Source organism: Sylvia atricapilla, chromosome 8 (assembly GCF_009819655.1).
Source record: "Sylvia atricapilla isolate bSylAtr1 chromosome 8, bSylAtr1.pri, whole genome shotgun sequence".
NCBI lineage: Eukaryota > Metazoa > Chordata > Aves > Passeriformes > Sylviidae > Sylvia > Sylvia atricapilla.
In genome coordinates this window covers 28,611,386-28,633,922 of record NC_089147.1, presented here as the reverse complement: position 1 = coordinate 28,633,922, position 22,537 = coordinate 28,611,386, and the positions used below count along the sequence as shown (strand labels likewise).

Genomic DNA, 22,537 nt, shown 5'->3' with positions numbered 1-22,537 from the left:
TGCAAAAGGGATTTTAACTGGGCTTCTGACATGAGAACCAGCAGAGGAAGGCAACAGCAGGAACCTGGTGGCCTCTGAAGCTCATTGTTCCTTTTTGGGGAGCAGAAAAGCCAATATCTTTGCTATTCACAGTGCATCTTGGTTTTAAAGGTGTGGGGACAAGGAATAAAATAAATTTGGCCTCTTTTAGTGGAGTCCTGTTCTTTATTAACTGAGTGAACAGCTGTGGAGAAAATGTGTAATCCAGTGTTGGAGGTTTAAGAGTCATACAGACCTAATAATCTAAATAATATATAGGGAGGGCTTAGAGCTTGGTAGGAAGTGTGTGGGGTTTTTGCAAGGATGAAAATATTTTTATTGGCTAATTGCAAAACAGAAAAATGACTAATTCCACTATCCCTGTTGTTGTTCTGTTTCCACTTTCAAAGTCAACAAATCACTTGGATAACTTTGTAAGTGCTGAACTCCTTTCCAGTTTCTGAGCACTGATTTTGTTGGTGCTCTTTATAGTCTTTTCACCAGTTGGTCTTTGCTGCTGAGCACCAAGTTCAGTTCTGGGAGAGCAGACTGATGCTTGGCAGAGCAGTTGATGGCTCTGTAAATTAGCAGGAAGGGCAGAATTTATCTATAGGTGCTCTCACTTGATTTTAGCTGAGCCGTTTGCTCTTCCCTGGGCTTTAGTTGCTGACTGCAGTGCCCAGTTCCTTTATGCTTCATGGCAGAAAGCTGCTCAGCAGTGCCAGGTACAGCTTCTAGTTGTAGTTTAGTCTTGATAGATTTTTGTTCTCATTAATTTTTGTCTGAAAATACAAAGTGCATATGTGTAAGCAACGTAACCTCTAACAGTCTCATGGCTGCTTTGCTTGCCCTCTCTTGTAGCAAGGTTTGAGGTGTTTCCTCACCTCCAGCACATTAAATAGACACATGAGAAACAGAAGCTTTGTGTTTGTTCAGAATGAAGCTTTGAATGTTTTTGGCAAGTGCAAATCCTTATTTACGTTGAGAAGGATTGGTAGTACAGCTGTTATTGTTCTGAGGTATCTGCATGTTTTTAAAGATGCCACAGTATTCTAGTATTCAAGGTCTGCAAGAAGTAAAACTTTCAACTAGAAGCATTCCAATAATTTTGGCTTCTTTCTGTAATATTCTCGAGATATTGTGATGTGATTCAGGTTTTGTTTCTTTTCAAGCAATATCATTTGGGCCAATAGGTTTGGACAGGAAGCTTTGAGAGTGTTCCCTGTACTGTCAGATTCAGTCCTCTGCCCTCTTTTTCCTGTAGGTTTCAGTAGCAATGTGAATCTTTGCACTGTGTTAATTTTTCTTGAAGTAAATAAAGCCAGTATTTTTGGGTATGTGCAGAATGAACATCAGTGTAATTATAAGGGCATAGGATTATGGAATAATAATTGAAATCTGGCTTGAAGAGACAGATGGGTTTTAACTGCTTTGCTGAGAATTTAATTGCTCTTGGGATGAAATCTGGATCTCACTGGAATGAATCAGTTTGACACATGGCCAGAATTTTAGCTGGAGTATAAAATAGTTACATTTTTCTCTTCTTTCAGGCATTTTTTGAAATCTTAAAAAATTTTTGTTGTTGTTCTTTGTTATATTTTTCCCTTTTGTGACTGTAACTTGGGTAAGGGTAGTTCTGAATTAGTTTTTGAGACTGGGCAGGATGCTTTCTGGTTCCTTAAGCATTGATACTCAGTGAAGTATGCTCTGCTTCTTAGAGAAAATGAACTTGCTAAAATAGAATTGTTTAGTTCAGCTATTAATTTCTTTCAGTAGTTATTTACAAGTAATTTAGCGTTAATTAGCCTAATTTTTTAAATCATTCATTTCTCAAAATGACTACAGTAATGTGTAAATTGCTAGTCTGATTTCTCAAATGAGTGATTTATTAATGTGAATTTAGACTTGTAATATGTGTAGTTCTAATACATTTATTTCCTTAGAGTTAAGTGTTCTCTGTATTGCCTTCTACCCATCTTCCTTTCTTTGGCTGAACTTTCTTTTCAAGATGTTAATGCCAAGTTAATTCTAATTCTTGTTCTGTGAGAAGCTGGGATTTTTGAATTTTCTGAAAAAAACTTCTTGTTCTAAAATCTTGCAGTTTTATTTTCATTACAGCTGCTTGGTTACAGCTGTAATGAAAATAAAGGTGCAAGTAAAGATAATGTAAAAAGTATATAATCTTTTCTCAACAGAAACTTTTCTTTTTTTGCTAAAACTTTCTAAAAGAGTAGTCACAAAAGGAGTCCTTCAGGTGCAAGCTAGTTACAAGAAGCACACATTAAAAACCTTTCATGTAATGAGCCAGTTGAAATTCAGTTCTTTTTTCTCTTTTCATCTTGCAAAGAACAATGAAGATCTTACTCAAAGCAGAGAAGAGCATTAAAAAAACACATACTTCTTGACAGGCTGTACTCAAATGAGCAGTGTTGACTTACTGCATTTCTTCCCTTCTTAGAATACGAAAGGTGAGGTTAATAAAGAGAATTAATTGCATTTTGTGTTCCCATGATGCGTCCTAAAAGTAATTCGTGTGCTTCAGTTGAGCCCTTCTTTAAGAAGTGTCTGAGTTTGTTCTGTGCCTGCAAGCAAAGGATGATTTCACCTCAGTCAGTGCCTTTTTGACTGAAACTCATTGTGGCATTGATAAATACACACTTCCAATTTTGTATGTGGTTAGAGATTTTTTTTTTTTTTTTGCTAGTGAATGTGATGCAGTGAGAACTGATGACACTATGAGATGCCAAATTCTCTGGTGAGAGTGTGAGGTTGAAAAGAGGGAAAAGACATTATTTTTGTGGTATCATTATTTAATGAAGTATAATTGTTTTAGTCTTAGGGAATCTTGTTATATATCTGTGTTGGGGTGATTTGGATTTTGAAGTAGCTGTTGCCTTTTTGCTGCCTACCAAGCCTATAAAATCTCTATTTCAGTCTTTCTTACAGCTGCCTGGTTTTATCTGGTCACTGTTGTGACAGAACAGGACCATGGAGGAGGAGACTGGGCAACCCTTTGGGTGTGTGAGGGGACACCAGGATTGCTCAGTGTGCCAGAGGAATGAAACTGGGAGAGTGTACATGTGACTGTAGTGCCTGTGTTCAAAGTGTCTGTGAACTTCCTGGGACTGAAAACAAACCCAGAGAGAGTCAGACACTCTGCAATTTGTGTTGTCCCTCCTTCAGTGTTTCCCTCCATGCCCAGCATAGTGGAGAACACCTTTTACGGACAGAGAACACATAGCATCACTAATGTGAAATGGAGTTCTGTTTGCTTCTTCTGCTCAGTGAATCTTCATTATTTACCTTCATCACCAAAGAAATTCTGTCCTGTACAACAAATTGAATAATTCATTGGGCCTGAAAGTCTTGAGTTTTGGGTTAGGCCAATACATCTCTTGGCAAGAGATAGCACAGTAGCACAGGAAGTCTTCTGTGAGGTTTTAGCTTTTACTGATGCATTCCAAAAAATGGGAAGCAATGTGTGAATTTTTACTTGGGATACAGAAAGATTTCTTGGAAATACATTCTCTGCCATTTCTGTGGTCAGACTTCCTGCTCAGGTGTGTATATATAGTGATTCTGGGATTGGAATCTAATACATATGTCAGCCTTGAAAGCTGTTTTTCATTAGAAGCTGCTTATTGGAAGTTCCTCTAGTTGGTAACCTCTGTTTAAGCTCCTAAATTCATGTCCAAATTCCAGGCTCTTTTGTCACAATATCTTCATGTCATTTTCCAGAATTCGAGGAAAATTACTCTGATTTACTTAAATTGTACTGTTCTAACTTCATAGTTTTTATTTTTCCAATAATGCAGGTGTAGAAATCTGTGCCATTTGTTTTTCATCTTCTTAATTTCTATGTAGCCTGTGCTTAAAATTTTACGTTTGGAAAACCACTAGAGTGCTTGGTTCTAATTTCAAAGCCTCAAAAGGCAGTGTCATCTTTTTGCTTTAATCTTCGTTTTGAACAGATAATATTTATGAACATACTGAAGTAATGGGTGAAGATTCTTGAGTATTATGTCCACTGTTAAGTTTCTGGTAGAAAACTGCAACTGCTGTGAAAAAATCAGTCTGTGTTGTTGCTTGTCACTACAGAACTAAGAGCACAAACTCATTTCGTGTGTTCTGTCAGCTCCTCAGCCATTCCTTTGGTGGAGTCTGCTGGCAGGCAGTTTTCTGCTCATGGCAGAGAAAGGAAATGTCATTAGATTAGAGACTGATTTTAGAGTGAAAATAGCCACCATTTACTGTCCTACCTCTGCTCCAGTCTTCAGCTTCAGAGTTCATCAACAGCAAGGGGAGGTGGTGAGAAACTGAATTAATGAGATGGCACTTCTGTGTGTCCTGTGTTATGTAGGTGTCCCTGCTGTCAAACATCATTAGGAGGTTAGATGACTGTATTGCAGTTCACAAACTTCTTGTGATACTGGTCTGAGAGACATGACATTTTGTGAACAACCTTTTACAGCAAATTACCTTTTTTCCTTTGGAATGGGAAAGTTTATATGCCTTTGGGAGCTGCTTCCTTCAGAACTGACACGGTGAATCTTCTCATGCTGGAAAAAACCAAGGAAGGCAACTTCACTTGTACTTATGTGTTCTGTTCATGGCATCCATTAATTACACCTTTGGATTTGTGCTGTGGACAGAGGGAGAGAGTGTGGCAGCTGCTGTGATGGTGTGTGAAATATGAGAGCAAACACTGGTAGAAGGGAGCACTTGGTTCATTTCCTAGGCTTGTAAGGGACATTTTCTGTATGAGCTGGTAACTGCGGATCCAAGTGTGAGCTGGTTCTGAGCTTTTGTGCTCATGGCTCCGGCTGTGGAAATGTATCAGGATCACTTCTGCTGTAGGCACTAAGTGGGGCAGTTAGCATATTGTTAGCAGCTCGTGGAGAGATTGGTCAAAATAGAATCACCCCAAAGTCGTTTGGAGGTATTTGAGGATTGTTTTGGTTTTAATGAGAAGTATATTAAGCTGGCTGTGTAAGCATAGAACACATTAATGCTGTGTAACATGTGGTATTTAGGTTACTCCGAAAGTCTCACTAGGGTAGAATTTAAACTCTTGCACAGAGGAAACAACTGGGCTCCTGGTACAGCCATGCCCATGCTGTTCCTCTGAGGTTATTGTTTGAAGCATCTATATTTTCCTTAAACCAAACATTGTACATTTAATACAAGTGCAAGTCAGTGGAGTGAGAATCATTCACAATCATTTCTGCCTGTTAAGAGTAGGTGTAGGAATTACACATTGCTTAGTGGGGTAAAAGGCTCCATTGTTGGTTAGATAAACTAAGAGCAATGCTGAACCTCTGGCATTGGTAGCCTTTTTGTGCAAACAGACTGGAAGCAGTGAGTAGGAAGACCTGCTTTTCCTCCTCCCCTGCTCTTCCTCTGTCACTATTTATGCTCACTGCTGACTGCTCTGTGATGATGCTTAAAAACAAACAGGAAACTCTCTATTTGAAAGCACCAGCCTATTAAAAAAAAAACCCCAACAAAACAAACCAAAAATAGAAAATCTTGTTAAATTTTGCTGGAATTCTGTAGGAAGATGGTTATAATGCCTCTCCCTTTCAGCTTTCCTCATTGCTGGAGGCTAGATGGCAGTCAAGGAATGCTGCTTGTGGCAGCGGGTGTAGCTTGGGCCCTGTGCTTGAAAGTGCTGTTGCTTATAAATTGGTGTAGCCCTAACAGAATGGCTAATGTTTCTGGTTTGCCTCTTTCTCTTCTTTCATTGTCTTTTTACACAGTCTGACGTCTGATTTTATATTTTAAAATAATTAAAACCCCAGCAAGTATAGATGCTTTAGGTACAGTATGTAATAACTTAAGCTAGTAATGAATTTCTCTATACCTTCAGTCAACTTAGGTAAAGCATGCAATGCCTCTATAAATATGTTTTCAAGAATAGTAAATGTTTAAGACCATTCTATTTAACAGTTAAAGCAAAAATGTTTTGGTTTTTCCAAACCAAGTTCTTGTAACATGTGTTGTCATAGTAACCTTCAGTTATGGAGTGTGGGCAATATTACAAAATACTTGTTTGACTGTTTGGCCTAATTATCTTTAATGTGACTTGTACAGTGTACTCCTTTCCTATCCTAGAGTCCTATCCCACCTTTTCCTTGGGTGATTTTCTCTGTTTTAAGGACTTCATTCAGGAAGGTTTTTCTCTTCAGCCCTGTATGTGCTTTTTCTCTGTCTGTGTTTTCTGCCTTCGTTTAAGAATTCTGTTCAGTTGCTATATAATGTTGCCTTTTTGGAGACTTCCTACTTCTTTATTTATGTCTTTCTAGGATGCTGTCAAATGCTGAAAATAGCATTGAAAAAGACCCTGGAGATTTCCCTCTTTTCTTCTGTCAGCCTTGACTTGCGGTTTGACTTTGGCAGTTATCCTTTAGCTGCCCTTCAGATGACTGATTCACTCAGTCTGTTTTGTGTTTGTTTTTAAAAGCCACTTCCTTTTTTTATTCCTCGAGCACCTTGAAATGATGGTTTGTTAGTTTCTATGCTACTCTCGAATGCTTCACTTGAGTTTTTTTGGTCAGATTCTCTTATAGTTCTCTCCCTTTACTCACACTTGCCTTCTACTGTTGTCTTTTTTCATCCTTATCAAAAGCAAGACCTAAGCCAATTAATCAGTAATAAAAACAATTAGTTATTTTTCCTTTAACTGTCTGCTTCCTAAAGGAATAAACAAATGAGCTCTGAGATTGTGAGTTATGGAAACAGGTAAAATGTTCCTAATACTCACCACCAGTTCATCACTCCCTTAAGGCAATTGCTTTTCCTGCAAAATATCCTAACCTGGCATTGGTACTTCGAGCTGAGACTTCTCAGTTCTGGTGGCATTGTTTGAGGGCTTCACATTTCTGCACGAACCTCAATGCTTGACTTTTTTTTTATTCTACTGTAATAAACATTGTGTCATAAACTTTTACTGGGCAACATTTTTATGTTTAGTAAGGAGAAAATGCAAATATCTGTCTTCTATTCTGGGCGCTTCATGCTTTACTTTGGTTGCATTATAACCTTACAATACTTAGTGCAAGAAGTGGGAAAGCTGAGAATCTGGCCTCTTGCCTAGCTCCAGCTGTTAAGCTAAATTGAACTCAGATTGATTGGTGGGCTGAAAAGTAGTGCTCTTCAGTTTAAGAAAAAAAACTTATGATACATGAGGAATTGTTGGAAACTGAAGTTTTTGGAAAGAATATTTTGCATTCCAGTTCATTATGATGAAATGAAATTTGAAATTTTGCTTCAGCAGAAACAGCTCTTCTGCGTAGTTTCCCAATCTTCAAAGCAGTGGTCTTAATGTTGTTACACCTCTCCAGAAAGAGGCTCTGGGCTCTATGCCTCCAACAAATTGGATTAAATTCCAATCTGTTGTGGGTGAGCTGTTGGTGTGTGCTTGCTGAACCTGTGGTAAAACACAGTGTCTGAGGGCGATTACTCCAGAAAGGATTTGCAGAACATGGAAATGGACTTGTTGAAAACGGTATGACACGTGTGGTGTGCCTTGCCCTTTGAGCCTTTTCCCTTCTCCTGATGTAATTGGGGGTCCTGTGTTGGTGGGGTCCTCCATTTACTCAGTTCTTACACCAGGACTCACAGATGATCTGTCTCACCTCATGCTTGCCCTGTTCTATTGCAGGAAGGCAGCAAAGCACCACTGCCTGTGTCCAGTGGAAAAGCTTTGTGGAGAGAGAGACTGGGGACAGCACTGTAGCTGGACCTGGGATTTCACAGTCCCAAACTCCATCTCTTCGTGGGTTGAAGATCTAGTGCTCAATCAGCCTTGTGGAAATCATACTGCTTTTAATATACATTACTCTTTTCACCTATACAAATAGAATGGGATTCTTCCTTTTCTGTAACTTGTAATAATGGCTGAAACGTGTAATATTCTGCAGGCTTGGAGCTGATGCACTTTGAAAGAATTTTTTTATTTCCTGTTCTGTTTGAGCTCATTGCCCTGAATCACTTTGTGATGCTAATTGCTGTTGAGCACACATTATTAACTATGTTATTGCCGTGTAATTACCTGCAGTTCCTTATGCAGTAGAAAGAATAACAGTGGAAGTAACTTATTTTCTTTTTCTTTAACACACTAATGGACTGATGAAACTTGTACTTTATCTTATGGCTATTTCAGGATGACGTTGCTGACATCTATTTGGATATTGTGTTTCTCAAGAGGCTCTCAGGCAGAACTGCTCAAAGTGCATTCACACATGGCCCAGTGATTACAAAGTCTTGGTATTTGCAGTTGTGGAGGGGTTTTTTTTGTAGCATGGAGTTTCCTTTCCTCAGTGTGGTGAAGAATGTGTAATTAGGGAAGCATAATGAAATGTGCTGTTGACAGGAAAGTATGTCTGGAATCTCAAATACTGACCTTCTGTGACACCATTACACTTCCAAAGTTCTTACTCAAAGATTGTAAGGTGGCTTATCTAAGTTTATTAGTAAACATTCTGGCATATTGTCTTTTTATATTGTAGATTTTTAAATGCATTTGCGCAGCAATGGCAAAGCTTTTTCACTTTCTTTTGTGTTTGTGGCCACTGTTTCTATTTTATTTGTCACGCTCATTAAAGTCCTTGCAGTAGAAGATAATGCTTGTTCACACTAATTTGGAAGATGAAAGCATGGCATAGAAATAATTTATCAACTAGCAAACCAAAACTGCCTCTCAAGCATGCCTGTATTTTGCAGAATTGTTTGAAAAAAATGCATTAGTTTACAAACTCCTGGTTCCTGGAAAAATGTGAATAAATGGAAGCAAAAGGAGCAAAAATATACAGGCATTTCGTTGTCCCAAATCCATGTTTCTTTTAAATGGCTTCCATTTTTTTGTTAAGCTTTTCCATAGTTGGATTTATTATTATTCCCAATGCCTTGATGTGGCTTTTCCTGTTTTTCCTGTTTTTTCCTGTCAATGCATAGAATGTTATTTGTTGACAAAGCAATTCAGATAGGACTTCGAGATATGACAAAAACAGATGGTTTTGTCTCAAGTATTCCATCTTTCCTTTATATTGCTCATGTTTTATAAAGTTCATAATAACTATTTTCATCTCACACTCTTCCTCAATAAATAACTTGCCCTGCAGAAATGTGAAATGTTTATTGTTCTATGTCACAACCCAACCCCCGAAAAAATCTTAAAATATACTTAGCTCTTGTAACCATTTATAACAAAATACAGTAGTGCTTTGTGAGTGCTGTGGGAAGGCTGCTGAAGAACAGCTGGAGCAACATTTCAGACAAATGCCTGTTATTGTTCTTCCTTTTCACCTGTGCATCTGTGACAAAGCAAATCTGACAAATGATAGCCAGCAAAGGGGTGGCTTTGCAAGGGAATATTGTTGTGCAGTGTGTTCATAGCCAGTATCCACTTAAGTATTTAATGATCATGGTTTTATGAGAAATTATTATAAAACATTTATTTGACTTAATAAATGGTGAATTATTCAATACTGGTGCCAGGCATCACCTTTAGGGGTAGCTGATAAACCTAAGAAAAATCTGTGTTTCTGCTATTAGGAAAGAGGCCAGTGGGGAGTGCCTGAGTCTGGTCTCAGGCCTTAAAGGCATGACTTTTACTGGGAACTCAGGAGTTGGAGCTGGATATCCGTAGGAGTTCCCTCAGGCCTGCTTTGTGTGATAGCCACTTGGTGTTAATAAGTTTAATTTTCTTGGAGTAATGGAGTGAAAAGGTATCTGGGTTCTCTGCTCGGGCTGCTGTGTTTGTCCGGCAGGGTCTGACTGTGCCGTGAGCTGGGTGTTCCACAGCCTTGACCTCCCCAGTTCCTCTTAAGGCAAGAGGGGTCAGTCTCTGTCCTTTAAACACTGGCTGGGCTTGCCCTCATTGCAGTCCTTTAATATACCTGACTATATTTAATAGGTATAATTCATTTAACACTAACACTTCATAGTGTTTTTTCTCATGCCATTAGCGTACCCATGCAATGTGATGGTTTGTTAGTCCCTTTAGGAACAGCTTTTAATGAACCACAATCTCAAAGTCAAAAAGAGGCAGAGTTTGGTGCTCATAATTGTTGTCCCAGAAAGTCAATTCAACATAGGTTTCCTTCACATCTTTCAATGACATCTTGATAATATGAGAGTTGAAATAAAGGGATTTAACATCATCTCTTCATAAAGCTGTTTTTGAATTCCAAGTAAACAAAGTAGTTGTGTTTCAAAATGCTTCCAGCTGCACAGAAGGATATTAATGAACAAAAATGTCTTCAGACATGTTTTAATCCATCTTTATTTGATTTAGCACTGTTGCTGTGTCATATTAACAGAGTTGTGATGACCCTTGTTTGTATAGATGGTCTCAAATAAGGCTGATCTTCATGGCAGAGGAGAGGAGGCTGCTGGTAACATTGAATGTGTGCACAGTAAGAATGTAACAAAGCTTTTTGTGACGGCAGGGTAAATGAACTGTCATGGAACCAGCTGTATCTCACTTTTCCTTTCTTGCAGGATATCTTGAATAATCTTGATTCATGTGATCTGGAAGATGATGATCTCATGCTTGATGTGGACCTGCCCGAGGACCCACCTCGTGACAAAGGTGAGTAAGGCAGCCAAGCAATCTCACTGTGAAACTTCATGGGCTTCAAGAGACTTCTGAGTTGCTTTCTTCTCACTCTTGACTTAGTAAGTCAATGCACTCTTCAAATTGGGGTGTTTTTTTTAAAGTAACGACTCTTTCTTTTGTGAAATACAGGGTAGGAGATATTTCTGTTTTCCCAAGTACAGCTCCTACATTTGAAAAATTCTGAATGTAGAAATGTACTGCCTTGAATAAAAGGGCAACCTTCTTAATTTTCCAGAATGGGTAACAATGCAGGTCTAAGGCATATTCTTTCAATAGGGATAATTTAATTCTGTTGGGAAAAAACTAAGAAACAATTTTAAAGGGTAGATCAATTTCTAATAAGTTTCCTTGTTTATATGAAACATGCACTGCATTTGCATCAGTAATTCCATTAAATTTTTTTAATTTAAAAACTGCTAGAAGGGCATGTTTTTCAAGGGGAATGTTTGCCACAAAAACATTAAGAGCTAATTACCGCTACTTTTTACATTTTTTAGAGGTTGGGTTTCCTTATAAAATTAATCTGGCATAAACTGGCTATCTGCTTCTTATTTTAAAAGTTCTGTATTTTCAGCAAGGAGGATCTGAAAAGAAGAATGCAAAAGCCACCTCCAGGTCTTCCCTTATGTAAACGTGACCACCTGAAAAAGCAAAACTCCTCCTTGGTTAATTTCCGCCTGTCTTTACTCAGTGTCTCAGCATTTACTTTTCCAAAGCTGAAAATTATAACTGCGTGTAAAGTTACTGAGGGCTCATTTTGTTGTTAATTTTCACATGTTACGAGCTGTAGCAAGATACTGCTAGAGGAAAACAATTCTGCAGTTAGTTAAGGTGAATAAGTTTATTTTATTATACAAATTTTTGTTATTTGCTAGGTGATAAATACTGAATTGTAGGTATCAGTACTTGTTCTAGCAATGTTTAGTAGCCCTTTATGCCAACACTTTTTCCATAATTACGTGTGACTTCACTGACGTCAGCCTCTAAAGACTTTCCAGGTCCTGAGAAACTCTGCTGGTTTCACTTTGGGCACTATTTATAGCAGCAGCTGTAGCTGCAGAGGCATGCAGGGAGCGAGGAGGCAGTGTAAATCACGGTGACACTGGGCTGGGAAGCCAGCAGGGAGGAGGGCCTGTCCCGGAGCCGAGTGCTGCGGGGCAGCGGGCAAACACCGCTCCCCTGTGCGCTCCTGCTCCTGGAAAACAGGGACAATGTGAGGGAAACCTCCCTGGGTAAGTGAAGGACCAAGTGTGTGGGCAGAACAGCCCTTCGGGACTGTTTTTGCCAGGTCTCAGTGCTCGGGTAGGAGTTGTTTTGGCTTTCTCTCAGTCGTTTCCTGCCTGTTGCCAAATTTAGCGTTTGTTCCCTTAAGACGTTTGTGGAATTCCTGTGGCTTTGCAGTAGTTGGTGTTTTAAAGAGATCAGTTGGTTTCCTTATTTTAAATCATGCTGGTTGTCCCGGTGAATACAGATTAAATGTCTCTGAATCTGAAAACCAAACAAGGTGAATAAGTGTGTCTGTATTTTAAGTAATGAAACTGTTTTATTTTGCAATGCGATACTGGCCTTTTTTACAGTGTTGTCTTTCCGTGTTTGTGTGTTGTTAGCACTAGTTAAAGGCCTGGGGATACACCATCAGTAAGAAAGATATTATGGAAGAAAAGAAATTCAGAAGTAATAATTTCCTGTCTATCTCCTCCAAATTATTTTCCATTTAAACTGGAAAAAAAGATTCCATTTAAACTGGATTCTTTAGTTTCTGCTACAGGTTGCTCTTATTCTTGTAACAAGTTTATATTTGAATAAAAACATGACATTGTCAAGCAGTCTGCTTGATACTTCTAAAGTGCATACTGTTCTGGATCAGTTAAAGAAAACAAAACAAACCCCACTTACACTGCATCTGTTACCAGCACATAGTTAATGTTTTATTTGCAAGCTCCTGAGAGCAAGTCTTACATTGTTTTTTAACATTATGCTCTCTGTAGAGGAATGTGAAAATATGAGCCGCTATGACAGACAGGACAGAAACACGAGACAACATCAAGAGGGATTCTGGAAAAGAGCACCACAACAGCGATGGAATACACAGGAGCACTATCATCTTGGCCATACTGACCATTATATCCATGGTAAAAATGATTTGAACAGGTAAAGCACTTTCCTATATCCTCACAAACATCTAAAGCACCAGGGAGCAATTCCTTTTTGGCACTAAGGGGTCTCAAGTGATACTAAGTACCAAGTACAACATTTTCAGAATAGTTGTGTATCTGAGTGGAAGCACTGCTGAGGGTTATAACAATTTCTTTTCAAAACTTAGTCTTCTGTTTTCCTTCCAAGTACTTGTTGCTCATGTTGATACAATACTATACATGTGGATTAAAATACTTTGTGTTCCATGGAAAACTATGTCTTACTACTTGCATTTTCTAAGTTTGGGCAGCTTTTTGCAGTTTAATTTGGTAGTAAAGTAAATGTAACCTTATTGTCCTTAAAGGGTTGAATGATGGTTTATAAATATTCTGCTGAACCAACTGGTTTTGGGGTACTGTAGTTGATAGTCTGAGTGAAGTCTGGGAGTGGAAAGGAAAACTCTGTATTTTAGTGAAATAGCATTGACATTTTCTGATTTGTTCATTTACTGCTGTGTGCCACAGTATGCAAGTATAGCCCACATTGCATAACACTTTCCTTTTTACCAAATACTGCTCAACTCCATTTGTCATCTCTGTGTTTTTCTGCTTTGGCTATTTGTTTTAGGGTTCTAACTACCTGGAGGCTGCAGTGGGTGCCCTGGAGGGCTGCAGAGCGGGCAGCAGTTACCTGAACTCCAGTGTTTGATCTGTGATGTTCTGTTTTGGGTGTTTTTTAGGGGCTCAGAGTACCTGGAGGCTGCAGTGGGGGCCCTGGAGGGCTGCAGAGTGGGCAGCAGTTACCTGAACTCCAGTTTTTCATCTGTGATGTTCTGTTTTGGGTGTTTTTTAGGGGCTCAGAGTACCTGGAGGCTGCAGTGGGGGCCCTGGAGGGCTGCAGAGCGGGCAGCGGTTTGGCGGCGCCGCGGGCGCTGGCCGAGAACACGGTGATGCTGGATGAGATGACCCTGAGGCACATGGTGCAGGACTGCACTGCCGTCAAAACCCAGCTCCTCAGGCTCAAGAGGCTGCTGCACCAGGTCAGCTGTCCACAGGGAACAAAGCAGTCAGATAAACTGGGGACTGGGCCTAGACGAGCTTGTGCTCTGTTTGGCATTATTAGCATATTGGTGTTTCATTTCTACATTGAATTACAGACTCCCAGAAAGCTGCTATACCTCTGATTGCTATTTCCAACAGTACCTTTTCTGCCTTGTCAGCACTTTACAGACTACAGAACATGCTAAATGCTAAAATTTTTAATGTTTATTTAATATTAAATTTAACTTCTCTGAGGAAATGTTGAATTAAAAAGGAAAATCAGTGGATGTGAAAACCAGTAAGATTCAAAAAAGCTGGGAGTTACAAAAATTATAAGATATTAAGATTGATTCCATTGATTCAACTTGTGTTCAGCATGTCAATGCTAATAGCTTTTACTTAAGGCTTTGTTTTCCTCATTTTTTTCATCTTTTCTGTGTATTTTGACAAGAAGCTTAGCAAATCCTGCTGGGTCATCTCTATTGGAAGTGTTCACATTTACCCTTCCTATGTTATGAAATTGTCATAAGCTTTTAAGGAGCTTTTTCCATGCACCTAAAAACTGGGCAAGGTCTGGAAGTTGGTAAACTGCTAAATGACTCAGCCAGAAGTATGGCATTTCAGCTACAAAAATTCCTTTGTTACCATAATAAAGAACACTCCATGAGGCTTTCGTTGGAGGCATGTACAGATTAGCATTGAGAAGTGTTTGTGTGATGTTGTCTTTTATGACTTAACAGCATGTGTCAATGCTGTTCTTTTCTAATAGGATAATGTAATGAAAATAACTTTGTGCCTTAAAAGTGAGGCACTAAAAACACGACGGAACAAAAAGCGGATCAACTTTGAGGCTGATTCAAGGGTGTGATTGTGCCTTTTAGAAATGTGAGCATTTGCTTCCTGTGTTGAGATGTGTTCCTGATTTTGTCAGGGGAAAAACAATTGCATCAAAAATAATGCAGGGTCAGAAGGGGAAGGTGTGTTCCTAGAACCTGATGTCTGAGTGGTGGGCTGCATTAACTGTGCCCCCCAACAGCCCCAGGCATTAATACAGAGGTAGCAGGGAACTTTTATTCAGGGCTTTTAATGCCTTTAACACAAGGACAATTTGGCAACTTGATGGATGATCTGTGTGTGTGGTTCATGGTGTAAAGGCTTGCACGTTTATAGCCAAGTAGTGTGTGGCCCTGCAGAGTATCATGTGTAAAATCTTGATCTAGTTTATAATAGCCAGGTTGCAGAATAAAAGCTACCTTGCCTCAGGTAGCTCAGATGAACTTTTTAAAAGAACTTAAATGCACAGAATGAAGCAGTTACTCTTAACGTGTCCATTTTTCAAAATTTGGTCCTTGTCTTGACAAATGCCTGATCCTTCCTCCCTTGTAACACTGACTTTAGTAATAAGAGGTGTTATTCTTCCCTTCAAACTTTGTCAGGCATACTTGGCTGTATTGTCATGACCTAAACCAACCTTGTTTTGACTCACGAGTTCCAAAACTCATCATAGGACTTCAGAATATTTATTCTAGTCTCCTATGTATTATCCAGCCTTTTAATCAAAGAACATAAATAGTAATGTGAAAGTAAATTAGCCTGCTACAGAGGGGGAAACTTCAGACCTTTTATGCCTTAATTTGCTAAACAATTAGGGTAAAACTTGTATGAAGTATTTTTTCATTACATTAGTGTTAAGCCTTTACTGTAAGCACTGAGCTTCATGCTAACAGGAATGAGTAAGAGTACCACAATTTTTTTTTACTTCTTGGATAGAAATACAGTTTTGAAAACAATGAGTTGAACTTTAGCATTCTGAACTCTGAACTAGGACTGGATCACAGGCAACTTCTTGCAAAATATAAAAAATTAAGGTACAAAGTCAATTGTTTTCAAACTCCAGTTTTATTATGGAAGCAGAAGTTCTTCTCTACCAGTATTACACATTTAAGTGTATGTTGCCTTTCTCCGTTTGTGACATTCAGCAATAATATTTAATTTGGGTAGATAGAAATAGAGTTGTAGTGAGGACTTAGGCATGAGGTCTCAGAGGAACAGTTACAGTAAAATAGGAAGAGTTAGTAATTAAATTCAGTTTTATACAATTATCTAATCAGCTGTAGTGTGACTTAGTGTAGAGCACAGCGCGTAATGAATGTATACCTAGCAGATTCCTGGGGAGACTTAATGTGCTGTGCTGGATTCATTGCTGTGACTGGAGCTCACATAACTGGATATAAATTAGCTGGAGTATTGCTAGCAACATAGCTGCAGCAGCGTGGGGCTGGTGCTGCATTCCCAGTTCAGCTTGGAAAAATAAACAGTTATTTGAGTAACAGAGCCTTGGCTGAGCTCTGTGTGACCAGGAGAAGAACAGTGGCAGCAGTACAGGTGCTGGCTGCTCACTCCTCACACACTGCCACCTTCCTGTGCCTTCACACAGTGAAATCAGCAACAGGAGTCTCTCTCATACAGAGTGCAGGAAATTTTCACAGCACTGAGTATAATCTTCTCTGACTTCTCAGTGATGTTATACTAACCTATATGGAGTGAAGAATGTAGCTTGTTCTTGTACGAAATGCAGCCGTATTTTCAGATAGCTGTACTGCTGGAGAGCGTTCTCTCTTTAATGCTTAACTGGAGTGGTAACTTTGTGTTGCAAGAAGAAAATGTTTTTGAAGTCTAATTCTAGTAATAATTGACATGTAAATGTTAATGCCTCTTAAACATTGACTAAGGTACTTCATTTGCATGCTTATTAAGAAATAAATTTTCTTCTGATCTTAACAATTTCTTCCTCCTCCTCAATTAATTTCATAAACTGGTGCTCTGGGTGGAGGCTAATGTGTTAATACAATTTGAAATAAGGTTGTTCTATTTCTGTTGCCCTGGAGCCTTTGATCTTGGCAAGGATTGACCATCCTCTGTAGTAACCCAGCAATGGCTTACAACCACCCTGTCTTACCTCAGATCAGGACTTGCTGCTCTTGTAGGGAGGACTGAAACATGAAGCAGTTCCAGAGCTGGGAGATCTGTGAAGCTCTTTTTTCTGTGGGAGGCAGTTTTTTTAAAAGATGTTTCATTTCAGCTTATCTTTTGTGAATGGAAATGAAATTCTATTTTTCAAGCACAGATCTTCACTGTGGCTTATCAGTGGCCCATTTGTATGAAGAGATGTGAATGAAAATGTGAACCATGTAGTGCAAAATTGTTAAATGCATCAGTACGTTTTGCCGAGGTTTTAGGTCAGTAAGTCACCTGTGTACCTTTGAAATATATATTCATTGTGTTCTTTTTTTTTTGCATCTGGTGAGATCTGCAAGAGAGGTTCGTCTTTGTTTATGAGAGGCCTGAAGTTGAGAAAGAAACAGACTTTAAAAGACATTTTTGTGTCATGCATTAAGTTGTATAAATTGTCCCTACAATAATTGTTTTTTACTAGCCACAAAATAGTTCACCTCAGTGACTTAATTGTGCTTGAAAGAAACAGAACCAAAAGAGATGAACAAATCAAATAGGCAAATTTTAGGTTTAAGCCATTGTTTAGCTGTCAGACTGTCACTGTGCCAGTGTTTGCCAGTGGGCAGTGAGATGGACACGGCCTGGATGAACTGCACTCAGAATGCCAAGCAGCAGCAGGTGAACAGCACCCTCTGCTTGATGGCCACTTAACACAGCTTCTGCTTGCATCATTATAGAAATGCCATTAGGAAAGGAGTCTGTTCACATGAGTGATTTGTACTGAATAAAGCTTGGAGTTGGAAATCAAAACCTAGACCTTGGTAAAAATTTAGTTGCCACTGATCTGGATAAGTGATTATACCATAATAAGTAATGTATTCTCCTACTGTAAAAATATTAGACGTAGCAGGTTTTTATATTGCATGTTGTAGTGTGATGTGCAATGTGGTGATACCTTTATAAAGTACATTGTATCTTAACCAAAAATTTAAAGCATATGTTCTCTCCAAGTTTCCAAATTCGATGATATCTTGGTATATTTCTTAGTATTCTTTCTAGCCTACCAAAAATAGCATATGCATATAATCAGGTGCATTTTCTTTGCTAATTCTATCATCTTTTTGATAATTCTAGTATCTTCTTTTTTGTACAAGGGTGGCTCTATTTTGCTGATATCCTGTTTCATTTACAATATAATGAGCAAGGAGCAAACAGCACGAGAGAGGTTTCATAGATTAATCCTAGCATGTGTTCAAATGGAGGCTTGAGTTCCTACTGATAGTGTTAGAACTGTTTTCCAGTTGTGCTGTGCTCTCTGCATGTGCACTGAGGTAATTACGACAGTGGTGAGGGAATTGCTGCAGATGACCTTTGTTCCTGCTTTGCTGGTGAATGAGTCAGGTGTTAGCAGAGGCTTGGAGTACTGATTTAGATCACCAGGGAGTGTGTGACACACTAACCTTCTTTGCAATTAGGTCTTAATCTGCTGTTGTGGAGTGTCTTATTGTTCCACTTCCCTGCCTTTTAATAGCAGTAAAAGGTATATTGGAGGCACGGAGCTTTGAAAAGCTGTACAAGATACTTCTGCTTGAAATAGTTTTGTCTTGTTTTGTATTTTTCCCATTTGTGTGATGACTCACTCACAGTTGTAACTGTGACCATCTGTAGCTTCGCTTCCGAGTGTGTGTATTTCTTTGAATCATTGCTTAAAATGAAGTGTTGGTGAAATTTGTTAATTGGGGAATATAAGATAAATATAAAATACAGTATAAATATGCAGAAAATAATTTGTTAAACTGTAAGTAATTCTAGGATTCTAATTGCTGCACTTTTCCTCTGCCATTTTAGAAATACTTTGAACTAAACAATGTTTGTGTTTTTATGGTATTACTGTGCAAATTATTTCAAAGCACTCTGGTAGAACTTGTCCATAACATGGAGTGTAAGCTGCTGCTTCATCAGTCTTTCACCTGCTGGCTGTGGGCCTGGAAGGGACAAGCAGCCACATGAGAACTGAATACAGCTGAGTGCTGGACAGTGTAAACTTGACTGTTTTCAAAATTAACAATCTGTTTATCTAAAAAGCCCAAGAAACGAAAACAAAAAAACCCAAAAGCCTACAAACCAGAACAGCACCAAAAAACTGTGAGATGTGTAAAGTTCTGTCAAGTTATGGAAATTAAATATAAATGTCTGTAGCATAGTCTTTACTTGAGCATTGTACACAGGCTGCAGCAAGGGAGGCTTTCCTGAGGGGGAAGAAGCAAACTTGCTGTTTCAACAGATAATTCAAACTTGTATTCTTGTTTCTGTCCACTGATAGAATGATGAAAATGTGTCACTCCAGGACATCACATTCTCAGTGCCATCGAGTCCAGAACCACCAGAACCTGAGTCAACTTTTAAGGTAAATGACATAGATTGGTTCTAAGGAATAAGAGATGTAAACCTGTTTATGTTTAGAAAACACGCCCCAGGTTTGTGTGTTACTGAAGTACTGCTTCTTGCTCCTTTCTTTGTTTGAATGCTAACCTAGGTGAACCCCACAAAGTCAGTGGCAAGTTTATTGTTTTAGAATAAAACAATAAAACAATGGATACTAAAGGCAGAAAAAATCACAGTAGGTATTGCAAATGGGATCATCTTTTATAGTTGCCGACTTGTAACTGTGTGTTTTCGATAGTGGTGAGGTTTTGTACCATTGCTTGGCTCCAACTGTAAAATAACTTCACAAAGATCACTAATTCTGTATTTATGTGAGGGAAACAGTGCTTACTGGAAATGTAGCAAGGCTATAAATACTTCATGAAGTTGAAGAACATTTAAAATCTAATGCTTGTTCTGAGTTCAGTAATTTCTGTTATTGATAGAGAGGACTTTAGGTAGTGTTTGCTGACTAGGCATGTTCATCCACATAATGTCCCTTGTTTGCACAACACATGAATTACTGCTTCAAAAATGCAGCTGATTTACTTACTCTGGAAATTCAGTGGGTCAGCTGAGTTTGGCCTCTTCAATGGACTTCTAGTCAAGTTTCTTCACTCTTTTTCCCTCTCTCTGTGTGAATGGGAGGAGGAGAGCATGTGCTGTGTCACTGCCACCCATCCAGGCATGTCTGATCTCACATGTCCTGTACAGGTGCTTTAAATCATGCAGTCCTTACAGAAAACCACTCTTCTGTTGCAGATGGATGATCTGCTGAACGAGATCAGGCAGCTGAAAGATGAACTGAGGAAAAAGGATGAAACAATCAACCAATTAGAGCAGCAGCTTGTAAGTATAACCCAAAATGTTTAGCAAAATCCCAGGTGTGCACTGCAGAGTGCAACTTCAATAGGCAGTACTGATGAAGGCTTTAAGAAAGCTTGGACAGCTATTTTCTTCTTTCTTCCTTTAACTGTAACAAAGGTAGGTTTGGATTCCCAGTTGTCCTCCTGAGATCTTTAATTCCATAATCTGGTCATGATTTTGTGTGGCACTAAGCAAGGAAGTTTATAATGCTGTTGAGAGTCTTTAATTTCCAAAACAGTTTGGAACATAAAATTCTAGAAGCTGCTCAAAAATAACAGTTGAGGAAAAGATAAGGCTACACTTAAAGTATTTTAAAAATGGACAAGGGTTGGGCCTATCATTCTCCTTAAAGTTTTTGTTATTGGTTTTTTTTTTCTCCCTCTCCTTTCCTCTACAGTCCATTATCTTAATAAAGAATTGCACTATAAAATTTAAAGCTGAGCAAGGTAGTAGTGTAAATTGGTTGGGGTTTTAGGAAACAATACAAACAAAGTTGAATAGTCACATTAAATCTGGCAACTAAGAGCAAGTTATGGGAGCACTTCATCTTAGATTAGGTTCAGGGAGACACAAGGCCTCAAGCAAAAGTCACATGTGCCTTTTACCTTTTTGCTCTTGCTCTGAGTTTGGATTTGACCATGTATGTCTTTGCATTTGGTTCTGGTAAATTCACCTGCTGTGACAATTCTTGTGAAGTAGCCCCACATTTCCAAGACATTTCAAGCCACAGCAAGATCCTATAGGCAGGGTAGATGAGATGCCAAGAGGTGCATACCATACATATTTATCACAGCTGGAGACAGTACTTGTGTCACCATGTTGAGCATGTGCTTTTGTAGGGCTGTGCAGTAAAACTGAGCTGTGGCCTTCATCCTCTCCCTCTCTACCTTGGGAACATTGCCTCTAAAACAAAACTGAAAGGTGAAGATGTAGTGTTTGCTCTGCTGTTTAAGCAGCAGATTCCCACATCACAGGATACCAAACCTTGTTTGTTAGCATTTAGCAGTAAGTGTTAGGTTTTGGGTACACTTAGTCCTCAAAATCTACCAAAAATCCTTGAAGGAAATTTCTCCTTCCCTACTCAGTCGTGTACCTGATTGCTGGAGTAACTGTAACTGCTGCAGCAGATGAACTGCTGTAGAGATGGGGAAAACTTAGATTTTTAATGACTGAAAGATGACTTGAAGAACTCACTGCTTCAGAAATTTAAGTGAAAAACCGCTTTCCAAAAGTCAACATTTATTCTGGGTTACTTCTCAATATCCTCTGGGAAAAGCAGCAGTTGTGCAGCACTGTAAATAGTGGTTTAATTGTATTGTGCTCTGCAGTCAAGTCATGCTTCATGTTTGACCACTGGGCCTTGGCTGTACTTTTCAGGAGGCTCAGCTGATTGATTTCTAACTAATTCTTGTTTCTTTTTCACTTTTTGGGGGTGATTCAGGCCACTAGATGTAACTGCCAGAAGGACAGTCAAAAACCTCCGGGGGCAGTGCGCGCGTGTGCCGATAAATTCACACAAACCTCCTGGAGGAGGAGTTCTGTGAGTAAAGTGGGCCCTGCGTGCTCGGGTACCTCTCTCTGCCTTTCATTCTCCACTGCTGTAACCTTGGCTCTCACACAAGTCAGCCTTGTTGAGGAGATTCTGTGCTCTGTGTGAGTAGTGTCCTTCCTGCTGTGCAACCCTTGCCTTTTTTACAGCCCTGTTACATAAACAAATGTTACAAACATTTATTTTAAAATAAATCATTAAACTTCAGAAATCTTCTCTTTAAATAACCACCGTTTGCAGTATTTGAGTTACAGTCAATCCAACCTGTGTATCTAGTGATACTTAAAGAAATTTTCTTATATTCTGACTTCAAAGTCATAGGTATCTCTTAGGATTTTTTCCTGGTCAGATTTTCATTGTTGATGTTTTCATATTTGCTGAGGAAAAGAAACAGTCTACTCTAAGTTTCAGTGCATAAGTGTAAAAGCAAAAGTTAATATTGTTTAATATTTCTTCTTATTATTTTTTTTATAATTCATTTTAATAGCATGAATCATTAAACAATTACGTGAAAATCACTTTGACAAAAGACATCTTCATTCCCATATGTTGTTGCATGGATCACATTTGTTTCTACTATGTAAAATTTACATTCTTCATGAAACACCAATAGAATATTTAAGATGGGGGAGGGACAACATATTTGATACTATATAATAAGAAGAAATTACCTTTGCTAAACAAAGCTTTTGTTAGTCAGCAGCAAATAGCATTTGGATCTTTCAGCTAGTGCTCTAGCTAGAAAGCCTAGGACATTTTATGAAAAGGTTAAAAATGGGTTTGATTTTTTTCATTTCTTTGTTTTTATCCTACATTTAGTTACTTGATGTAAGCTTGTAGTAAACATGAATCACCCCTGTTATGTTTCTAAAATTGCTCTTTTAGATATATAGCACTGGAGCAGAGGCACCACCACGCTGTGTTCAC

At 38.7% G+C, this 22,537-nt stretch overlaps 1 protein-coding gene across 4 annotated transcripts in view; it reads left to right on the top strand.

The window, feature by feature from the left end:
- The window catches only part of CCSER2 (coiled-coil serine rich protein 2), a 44,646-nt gene that overhangs the window by 5,407 nt on the left and 16,702 nt on the right, over window positions 1–22,537 (top strand). For 3 of the 4 annotated variants that reach the window (XM_066324219.1, XM_066324221.1, XM_066324220.1), the window contains exons 3-8: window positions 10,522–10,612; window positions 12,628–12,790; window positions 13,628–13,814; window positions 19,094–19,177; window positions 19,957–20,043; window positions 21,503–21,601. In XM_066324219.1, coding sequence (XP_066180316.1) covers window positions 10,522–10,612; window positions 12,628–12,790; window positions 13,628–13,814; window positions 19,094–19,177; window positions 19,957–20,043; window positions 21,503–21,601 — 711 coding nt within the window. Of the gene's footprint in view, window positions 1–10,521; window positions 10,613–12,627; window positions 12,791–13,514; window positions 13,815–19,093; window positions 19,178–19,956; window positions 20,044–21,502; window positions 21,602–22,537 lie in introns of those variants that run through there. The other variant, XM_066324218.1, reaches the window with a different exon arrangement.